This window comes from Malania oleifera, chromosome 12, assembly GCF_029873635.1.
Source record: "Malania oleifera isolate guangnan ecotype guangnan chromosome 12, ASM2987363v1, whole genome shotgun sequence".
Lineage (NCBI taxonomy): Eukaryota > Viridiplantae > Streptophyta > Magnoliopsida > Santalales > Ximeniaceae > Malania > Malania oleifera.
In genome coordinates, this window is record NC_080428.1 from 79,864,321 (window position 1) to 79,875,836 (window position 11,516).

Genomic DNA, 11,516 nt, shown 5'->3' on the forward strand with positions numbered 1-11,516 from the left:
GAACATCTGTTGTGTTGATAATTTTTCTCAAGTCGGTATAGAATGATAATTCCTCTAAATTTTAGTTTCTTGGTATAGAATAATATTGCCATTTTATGATATTACTCCCTAAATCTTTTATTTTATTTTATTTTATTTTATTTTTTTGTAATTTCTTCTTGTATAGTCCTTGTACATTTGTATGAAGTTATTATCTTTTGAGAAAATGATTTCTTAATGCTTCCACAATGATTCGAATTAAGGTGCCTACTCGATCATCCATGGAAGTTTAAGGCTTTATTGCATACTAATTTGACATGAAGGGAAGTCTTAATGCTAGAGATATAACATGCACTACTGCGATTTTTTTACATTTTGGACTTGTACAAAATATAATATAAAATTTTATTAAGATTATTTCAAATCCCCATAACCCAATTTAACGCTAAAATCTGTACTCCCACATATTATCTCAAGAGATATCAATACAAACTAGATTTTTCTTTTTTCTTTGAAAGGTATATACCAACACAAACTAGAATTAGCGTTGCCTTTCTTCCCAAACTATCTAAGAGGATAAAATAAAACCATATCAAGAAGGATTGACCAATTGCCGCTACTAGGCCATCGACTGCAGAATGTATGTTGAAATGCCTCACAGTCGCAGACAACATGTTTGCTTAAAATCCTCAATGAGTTGTTGCAAATTGGTCATGGATCAGACGGCTGCAAGGCTTCTCTTATTTGTGGAAGGATGAGGCTTCTCTTATTTGGGGATCCAAACATAAATCATAAATGCAACAAATCCCTCCCACTAGCTGGTAGCCTCAGATAAGATCCATACTTCTTGCAAAACAACGAATGCCCCGCCCCATTCCTTCCAGTATTGACCACAGAAATTATTCAGAAGCAGCAGCAACCATTCATCAATGGTCACTAATTCTGACGACCCATCTGCACACACCTAAAAATGTCCCAACTCATCCAGTCCAACTACCAAAATGTTCAATTTATTTAGGGTGCACCCGAGTAAGATCCATGCCCAACCAAGTTTGGTGGGTGAATGCCGATTGAATCAGAGCCCCCAGTCTATGGATTCACCCATTGACTCGCCGCTGAGAAGATCAGAGTTTCAAATCTTTTTTGCGCCACCTACCTATTTTACTCGAGACAAAAAAGGAAAAGAATATGTAAAGATTATTTGATGGAAGTGTTGCCTCGCCGGAAGCTATGGTTAGAATTATCCAGACTCATACCTTCAGGATTCTTTATGATAGATTCCCCCAATTCTTGCATTGATTGGTTGTAAGGCTTGGTTGTTTGAGTAACTTTGTTTTGGATGTATTTAACTACTCTGTTTGGCCATTTGGCCAAACAATTATGATGGATTGGCGCGTAGGACACCAGAATATTGAATCATGAAGGAAGAAAGATTTGAGAGAAAAACATATTTATATTGATTATTATTTGATAACAAATAATCATTTTTTGAGGAATGATATGAATTTGAATGAGCAGATTGTGAATTGGGATAGCACCAAAGATCTCTACCCTCTGTTTATCTATTCAAAAGATAAAAGAACATAGTCTTTGGGTTTTTCATGTTATCAAAAAATTAAGTAATGAAAATAGATGATGAATGTGTAATCCAATTTATCAAGTCATATAACAAGGAGCTTCAACCTACCGATTAATTAAGATGTCTCACTGCATATATTATTGTAATTTCACTTAACACCTATGCTAGTAGAAGAGACATAAGAAAATGTTCATATTTTCTCCTTTTATTTTCGCTGATAGTAATAGCCAGGGACCATCTCTATACAACAATAATTGTCACATAACATATATATTTACTTGGTGGATTTTTTCTTGTTAAGGTATGATAAACTTAACTTGGGATAAAAGGGATTGACCCAACCTTTGTTTAATTTGACTTATCTTTGTTCACTAAAATCAACAGGTCCAACTCAATTTGTTTTAGTCTAATAAGGCTTGCACTATACTCCCAACCATTTATGTTCTTTTGACTTTTCTAATTTTGTTAGCCTAACTTGATTGACCATATTTTTTACCAAACTTAATGGAGCATTTATTATGTTAATCCATCTTGTCTCAAATTAGTTCCATCAGCACTCACCCAAAAAATGCATCAAGTTTACTATACAGTTTACCTTCTTTTTTTTTTTCATAATTATAATTAATTTTAGTAAATTTAAAAGTAGGACATTTTTTTTTCCAATTATCTCTTGTAGAGAACCGTAGTTATGGTTAAATATTTGGTCGGTATGATCAGTTTGGTACATTAATCAAATTAATCAAAATTTTTTATTAACAAATTCTTCGATTGAATCAATTAAATCATAAATGATTGAGATTTACCCAACTAAAAATTTGTCAATTAATTTAGTTAAATGAATTTTTATGGAATTTGATCCCAACAAATAAACCAAAAAAGTTCAGTAGAATCCTTTATTTTGGTGTTTACTTTTTATTTCTAAAACACTTATGCACAAATATTAGTTGAATAGTAATAATATTATAATATAGAAGTACTAAATAATGCACAATTATTTAGAATTAATAAATAAAAAATGTTGCCTCCACGGGCGTGACACGGTGGAAAGGCATCAGCACGTAAGAAGGAGCATCGGAAATTCAATTTCAGGTAAACACACTCACGGTAAATACACTCACGGAACCAATGATACCTGTGGATGGTGAGAATTTACTCTGTGAGCCAACGGGGTCAGTGGATGATGAGAGTTCGCTCTTTGAGCTAACGGGGACCATGGATGGTGAGAGTTTTCTGTGAGCCAACGGGGACCGTGGATGGTAATGGAGATGTGTCCCAGGGGTCGGGTTGGCTGAACATCCAACTGATGCACGGAAGCCGTTTCCGTATTTCGGACTTTACCTGATCAGTGAGACCTAGGGGGAGGACGCTGATCCGTAGGTTTGGTGTCGCACCAGGGGGTTCGAAGGGTTTGTTGGTGAATGGAGTTCCTATGTAATAAAAAATAAATAAATAATGTTAGCTCATTACAATAATTTATAATAAGTTACATTGTAATAATGAGACTATGTTTTATATATAGAAAATGATTTTAACTGATAATAAAAGTATACAAAGGTAAGAATAAAAAATTAATTAATCATATAAAAGTAAATGAAGAACATTTACAGAACACGTGTACAATTGCTATGGGATTTGCTTGCATGGATTCTTTTTTTTTTTTTTTTAAAGTACTCTTGCCTTATAATGAATATAGGGCAAGAGGCACCAAACTCTCAGACATTTTTCAAAAAGTTAGAAATTCCCTTTAAAAATTTAAAAAATTCATAGACTTCTTTTGAGTTTTGCTAGTTAATTTTTAGAATATCTATGTCCCCTTTGTTAATTTACATTTTGTCATCAAGTCTAAAGTAAAAGGTATACGCCGTGTTTGGGAGCATGTATTTCGAACCTTAGATTTGAATTTGGGTGGATTTCGATAAAATTAAATACAATTTTATATTACATTTTTTCAAATTCACAAAAATCAAAATTCAAAGTATAAGTGTCTTAGAAATCAAATATTTAGAAAAATTTATGGGCCTTTCGAATCCTCAACAGAGGTTCGTGCCTTTTTTTTTTGTAAAATCACAAGAAATATTGGTGTGATTTGAATCTTAGACAGTGCATCTTTTTATTACATCTTAATAAAGACAGTGTGACAATATTTATTTATGGTATATTTACTAATTTTTTAAATATTTACATATAACGTGTGCAGATAGATTTGGTTAATTTGAAATTGTTAACCAAACCATACTTAATACAGTTAATTCAAATGAATAATTTTTTTAAATAAATTCAACTTTAACCTAATACTCCAAAAGTCAAGTCACAATTTTTTACACACTTTTATTATTTCTCTTAACATAATAAATGATTAAGGTAAGACTCATTTGGTATGCAACATTTTAAGATTTTTGAGAGTATCACCTCTCATTTCAAAGTTTGTTTTTGAAATAAAAAGATAATTGATTTAGAAATATATTCTCATAATATGAAAATTCTATTTTTCATGCTCCCCAATATTCTTAAAGAAATCTCATTTTTCAATAAATTAGTATATATTTATAACTTATAGTAATAATAAATTAGTATATTACTTAAGTTTAGTTTTTCTTTAAAAAAAATAGGAATAAATATAATTATATGCATCCAAGCACAACATTAAACATATTATTAAATATTTTTAACATGCATGCGGCCCTTCCTGCACATTCTGTATTAAAAAATAATGCCCCACCGACATAGCACGGTGGAAAGACATAAGTATGTAAGAAGATAGATCATGTGTTCGATTCTCGATAAATACACTCGAAGAGCTAGCGGTTGAAGCGTATTATCGTTTCTTATGGATGGTGAAACAAGATAAGTCATGAGTTTTAGATTTGACGAAAGGTCAATTGATAGACAGAAGTCGTGTCTGCACCCGAACTTTACTTGAGGGAGGCTGATGCTATGTCGTGGGTTTGATGTCTGGGTTAGAATGACTTGTACAGAGTTCTCGCCTCATTAAAGAAAAAATAAAAAATAAAAAAATAACGTTGAATGATTGCTATAAAGGGAAAGGTCCAAAACTAAAATTAAACCCATCATGATACTTGAGGAAATGAAAATTTTGCATTCGCCGCTCGCCAAACCCCGCGAAAATCAGAACAATCGATAAATCTATCAAGAACATTTGAGAAGCAGAGCTCCAATGGCTCTTCACCCCCTGCTCCTATGGCTTCTCCTCCTCCTTCCACCCCTCCTCCTCTTGCTCAACAAGATCAACTCCCTACACAAGCGCCACAAAAATCTACCCCCCGGCCCTCCCAAGCTCCCCATTATCGGCAACCTCCACCAGCTCGGCGCCCTCCCCCACCACTCCCTCCGCCGCCTCTCTGCCCGTTACGGCCCCGTCATGCTCATCCACCTCTGCCGCACCCCCACCCTCATCATCTCCTCCGTCGAAGCCGCCAAAGAAGTCCTAAAGCACCACGACCTCGAGTGCTGCAGCCGACCCCTCCTCACCGGCCCCGGCCGCCTCTCCTACAACTACCTCGACATCGCCTTCGTCCCCTTCGGCGATTACTGGCGCGAGGTCCGGAAACTCTGCGTCCTCGAGCTCTTCAGCAACAAAAGGGTCCAATCGTTTCGGCCGGTCAGGGAGGAGGAAGTGGCTCTGTTGGTGGATTCGATTTCGGAATCCGCCGCCGCGGGGAGCGCGGTGGATTTGGGGGAAAAATCGCTGACTCTGCTGGCGAACATAACGTGCAGGGTTGCGTTCGGGAAGAGCTTCACGGGGAGCGGAATCGATAACGGGAGGTTTGAGGAGGTGATTCACGAGGCGTTGGCGATGCTGGGGTCGTTCTCGGCTAGTGATTTTTTCCCGACGGTGGGGTGGGTGGTGGACCGGATCACGGGGCTCCATCGGAGGATGGAGAGGAGTTTTAAGGATTTGGATGGGTTTTACGAGCAGGTGATTGAGGAGCACCTTGACCGCGGGAGGATAGAGCAAGATCAGGAAGACATTATTGATGTGCTGCTACGAATAGAAAGGGATCAGGCTGTGTCTGGTGCCCTTCGGATCACCAAAGATCATATCAAGGCAATCCTCATGGTAAGCTCTAAGCACCATTAATGTACTCGCACCTGCAAGCTGTTTTGCTTTTCTCATTTTGATAAGATGGTCCTCTTCATTTACTTAACTAAATTAAATCTCAAGTAGACAGCATTAGTCAATTCATGTTTTTTTTTTTTGGTGAAGCGTCTTTTGAATTGAAAATATAGATATCCAATTACCAAAAACTGAAAATTTGTGTGTGAAAGATTATTGGGTTTTGATAGTAAGTATAACACTACTAAAAATGGCAATATTTAGGAATCAACGACAATTCCCAAGAATCGGCTCACCACTAGATCTACAGCATCCTTCATTCTGCTCAATCCATTCTTAGTCTCTTTGGAGTAAAAGAGCAACATGGTAACCCTCCCGGTTTCTTTCCGCACTTAAATTCCTGAAATTTATCTCCCTTTAGAGTTGGGAGATCGGCTTCAAGGAGCACGGGATTAGTCACGTGGACCGTAAAATGGACATGTGGAAACCCGCTGCATAATTCAGAAAAAATAGTCTTTCTATAATATCACATTTCTCAAAAATCTTATGACCCAAAATAAACAGAAATATGCCCAACATTTTATTCTCAAAAATAAAATTCTTTGAATAGGACAATTCAGAGAGTACTCGAGATTTTGCGAACCAAATGTCACGTCAATTTTTTTACCTGGTTTTTTTTTTTGGACAAAATATAGTTTATGCATTTTGCTTCTGCCTAATTGTGATGTCTGTTTTCCAGAACATATTTTTGGCTGGAGTTGACACAGGTGCGCTTACCATAGTCTGGGCAATGGCAGAGCTTGCAAGGGATCCAAGAGCAATGAAGAAAGCACAAGCCGAGGTTAGAAGCTACTTTGCAAACAAAGGAAGAGTCGCAGAGAGCGAGCTCGATCAGCTCCCGTTCCTAAAGATGGTGGTGAAAGAAACCCTGCGACTGCATCCGGCAAACCCAATTCTGATTCCAAGAGAAACAATGTCGCAGTTCAAGCTCAATGGCTACAATGTGTACCCAAAGACCCGAGTCCATGTTAATGTTTGGGCAATTGGGAGAGACCCCTCCTTGTGGGAGAACCCAGAGGAGTTCTTCCCAGAGAGATTTGCCAATAGCTCTATTGATTTTAAAGGCCAGCATTATGAGCTACTGCCGTTCGGAGCTGGTCGCCGAGGTTGCCCCGGGATATACATGGGAGCAACAATGGTGGAGCTTGCACTTGCAAATCTCTTGTACCATTTTGACTGGAAGTTGCCCAGTGGGATGAAGGAGGAAGACCTAAACATGGATGAGAAGGCTGGCCTCACAGTGTATAAGAGATCACCTCTTCTTCTTGTGCCGGTCAAGCATGTCATAAGCTGAGGGGCTTTGCTGATTGATTGTGTACTGGGTTCTGTGGTAACCAAAAAACAAAATGCTGTTTGAATATTTTTAGTGCAGGTATGATGTTGACCTTTTTGTTTCCACTTACGTCTCTGTATCATGTCTAGATTTTAGGTTTGTATCGCACAAAATATCTGTGATTTAATTTCGAATAAAGCGAATTCGTAGCAAACCTTTTATATGCTTGCAATGCTTTGAGAACATGGAAAAAATTTTAGAAACCTAATTAAATAAACAAGGAGGTTTGTGACGATGATGAAGTTGATGATAATGATAAGGCTATATATGTATGTTGATGTATTATTATGTACACGCTTATTACTATTAGTAATTAATGGCAACAAGTGAAATGTGCTAGGTGTAGCGTATCAATAACGGTAATTAATAATAAGATACAGAAATATATGAATATATAATAATATAAACACATGCATAAAATCATACAAAATGCTTGTGCCTATATAATACTAATAATCAGGACCGGCTCTTCATAATATGGGGTCCTTGGTGAATGATTTAATCAAGGACCTTTAATATTTTGTTTAATTTTTATTTTTATTTAAAATTAATTTTTCTAACTTTTTGAGATACAAAATCACTAATTAAAGTTTTATATTCAAGATTTTCAAGTATTTCTTTTTTTATTAATAACATAGCCTATCCATTTAATCTTTCTTGTGACATAGTTGATCGCAAATATTTTTTTATAAGTTTAAGTTTTGAAAAACTTCTTTCTACAAAAACTACTGTCACAAGTATCGTTAATAAAATTCTATAAGTAATAAATGCATTTGGAAAACAATCTATTTTTTTTTTATAAAGTTTAATGTTTCAATTGGTGTATTCGTTTCTTCTAAACTTTCTTTTAAAATTCTCAATTCTGAAAATAAATCAAAACCATTAATATCTGAATGTGTTCCACATTTTAAAATATTCTCAAGTGTCAAAGATTTTTGTTTCAAATTATTCTCATCTAATGATTTTAATACTTTTAAATCATATAAAAAATCAAAAATATTCTCATATGTTTGAAATTGTTCAAATCTACTCTCAAGTGAAATAATAGCTTGTGTCACGACTTGCTTATTTTTTCATATTTTTTTTATAGTGATAATATCAATAGCACATTTCCCATATTTCAGTTCAGCAGGTCACAATCCACCTGGACCCGTAGGTTCCAGGGATATACCTGAACATACAGCAGAAGCCCTAGCAGCAGAAAACATACAATAATATACATCACAATACCATATATTACAATATACCAGAGTTGCTATAGTCCACAGTATTTCTATACATACATCCCAAAAAAAATCTAGAGACATTTCTCACAAAATCTAACTATCCCTACAAAAAGAAATTTACCCTTCAAAAATGGCAGATATCCAATACTAGGTCAGTGGGGCTTTTCCCGTTTTTCTATCAGGGGCTCTTGAAAAGTTTATAAGATTAAGGGGTGAGACACCTCCCAATAAGGGAAATAAACTAATACCAGTGTGTGGCAACATGAGTATTCTATGTTCTACATATATCATATATAACATATTCAGTACTGCTTATCAAATATGGGAAAACATATGTATATTAAAACATGGCAGAACATACTGCATTTCATAAGCATATCTCATCTCATATCATAATAATAATAACAGAAAAACCATCCTAGTAGTTTAGCTGACTGTTGTCATGTATTACCCTCACATGACTGGATTGTGTGGCCCAAAGGCGGGACCTGACAATGGTTGGCTGACCACTGTCAAGTCAAACAGTAGTCTATAGGTCCGATGGGTTTGCCAGACCTGATCCGTACACCAGGGGCGATCAGCACACTTCTTATAAACCACATCGACCATCCAATCTCACACCACTCCGTACAGCGGCGTTAACATAGATGTCATGATCACGAAGACCATGGACACATAGCAACGGTACCGTGCAAGTGTTAGCTTAGACCAAACTAACCAGTTTCTGATATCATATAGCATATACTAAAACTGTGATACATAGATATTTCATATCATTTATTCTCACATCAATCATATCATTTTGCGTATATACGTGTATCATGAAAATCATCGGCCCATACGTCGGTATTATACATTTTATCATAGCTCGACTCGTACGTCGGCAAAACATAGCACAGCCCATATGCTGGCAAATTACAGTCACATAGCACGGCACGTACGCTGGCAAATATAGCACAGCCTGTACGCTGACAAATCACAATCACATAGCACGGCCTGTACGCCGACAAACATATAAAAACCTCAGCCCGTATGCCGATTTTCCATCATAAAAATCTGTATCATTCACATTTCCAGAAACCAGTATTTCCAACGTTTTATACTCATGCCACACGAATAGGTTTTTCACATATTCAATATACCATGATTTTAACAATATTTTCCAAAACATAAATCATACATATAAATATATTTATTTTCCTGAAACCAAATGATACATATATACACACACACACACACACACACATGCGTTTTCTCAAAATGAACTAGCTTAGTTTATCCCCTTACTTGATTCCTGGAAAGCTCCTAATAAAACTGCCCCGCACCCGTAGGGTTCCTAACTCAACACTCTGAAAATGAAAACTCTCAGTATTAAAGTTCAGTATTTTTGTACGTACAACATTTTCTATAACTACCACTAAGTCAAATTCGGCTTAAAAAGTCTTACCTCAACTCAGGGATGATTTCCAACTTCGTTTTCCCAACGATCCGCTCCGACAAACTCCTTTGCTAGGAGTGTCGTGGTAGCTTCAAATCTTCGATCCGGTGAGAAACGAGCCCAAAATCGAAGAGAGAGAAGGAGAAAACTGAAGAGGAGAGAGAGAGAGAGAGTTAGCTTCTTAAAGAAGCTTAAAAATCCGGATTTCCATATTTATAAAACAGGGGATTTCGTCGATGAGCCAAGTCATTCGTCGACAAATCCTTCATTAATTTCATCGACGAAATTCAGTCATCGTCGACTAAATTCAGTCGGCTTAAAACCCCCCTCTCGGTATTTCTTCATCGACGAATCCCTGTATTCGTCGACGAATTTTCTTAAGCTTTCGTCGACGAATACATGAGATTTGTCGACGAAGCCGAATGCTTCCTTCTATTTCCGGTTTCCATTTCCCATCCTCTATATCATTTAAATTCCATTTTAAATTCGGGTTGTTACAACTTGATCTATTATGTATAAGAAAAAATTAATCCTAAAAGATTCTTCAGCTAAGTGTGTTGTATCATCATTAGCTGTAACGACCCGAATAAAAATGGTCTTTAAACAATAAAAGAAAAGGGAAATGGAAGTTAGGAAAGAAGGGAAGCTGCCAAGCTTCGTCGACGAACACAGGGTTTCGTCGACGAAGGCTTAAGAGAATTCGTCGACGAACACAGGGCTTTGTAGATGAGAAAATACCGAGAAGGGTTCTGAGGTAGCCTGAATTTCGTTGACAAATATAGGGTCTCGTCGACGAAATTTGTGAAGGACTCGACGATGAAGAACGGGCTCGTCGACAAAATCCCCTGTTTTATATATACGAAAATCCGGATTTTTAAAGCTTCTTTAAGAAGCTAACTCTCTCTCTCTCTCTCTCTCTCTCTCTCTTTCTTTCTCTCTCTCTCTCCCCTTTGGTTCTCTCTCTCTCTCTTCGTTTTTGGGCTATTTTTACGCCGGAACGACGATCTGAAGTCACCACGACACTCTTGGCGGAGTTCTCTCGGAATCTGTTAGAGCAGATTATCGGTGAAAGTTAGGAGGAAACCATCCCAAATCTAAGGTAAGGTTTTATACTCAATTTTTGGATTTGTGACAGTTGAGAGAAGTGTTGTACGCATTAAAATATTAAAGTTTAATACTGAAAGTTTCCGTTTCCAGGGGTGTTGATTGGGAACGTTGGGAATCATCTCTAAGTTGAGGTAAGGCTTTTAAGCGATTTGACTTAGTGATAGTTATAGAAAATGTTGTATGTACAAAAATACTGAACTTTAGTTTTGGTAGATTTTCATTTTCAGGGTGTTGAGTTGGGAACCCTGTGGGTACGGGGAAGATTTTTTTAGGGGCTTTGTAGGAATCAGGTAAGGGGATAAACTCTAATTTGCTTTGACAAAATGTATGTATATATACGTAGCATCTTATTTGCGGAAAATGTATTTATATTTATATATATGTTTTATATTTGCAAAATACTGTGAAAATGATCGTATGATTGAATATGTGAAAATCTATTTGTGTGACATGAGTATAAATGTTGTGAAATACTGTTTCTTGGGAATGTGGATAATATGGGTTTTTATGATGGGAAAACCGGCGTACGGGCCGGGATATTTTTATATATATATGATTTGTCGGCGTACGGGCCTTGCTATGTGGATATGATTGCCGGCGTACGGGCCGAGCTATGTGATTTGCCAGCATACCGGTTGTGCTATGTAATTTGTCGGTGTACGAGCCGAGCTATGATAAGATGTGTAATATCGGCGTACGGGCCGATGATTTTCATGATA

General features: G+C 36.7%; 1 protein-coding gene across 1 annotated transcript; it reads left to right on the forward strand.

Moving 5' to 3' along the window:
• The first annotated feature begins 4,532 nt into the window (after positions 1 to 4,532).
• LOC131144283 (cytochrome P450 71B10-like) lies at positions 4,533 to 7,180 on the forward strand. Its single transcript, XM_058092833.1, has 2 exons — positions 4,533 to 5,636; positions 6,373 to 7,180. The coding sequence occupies exons 1-2, from the start codon at positions 4,734 to 4,736 to the stop codon at positions 6,985 to 6,987; spliced, it is 1,518 nt and encodes a 505-aa protein (XP_057948816.1). The 5' UTR covers positions 4,533 to 4,733; the 3' UTR covers positions 6,988 to 7,180.
• The last annotated feature ends 4,336 nt before the right edge of the window (positions 7,181 to 11,516 follow it).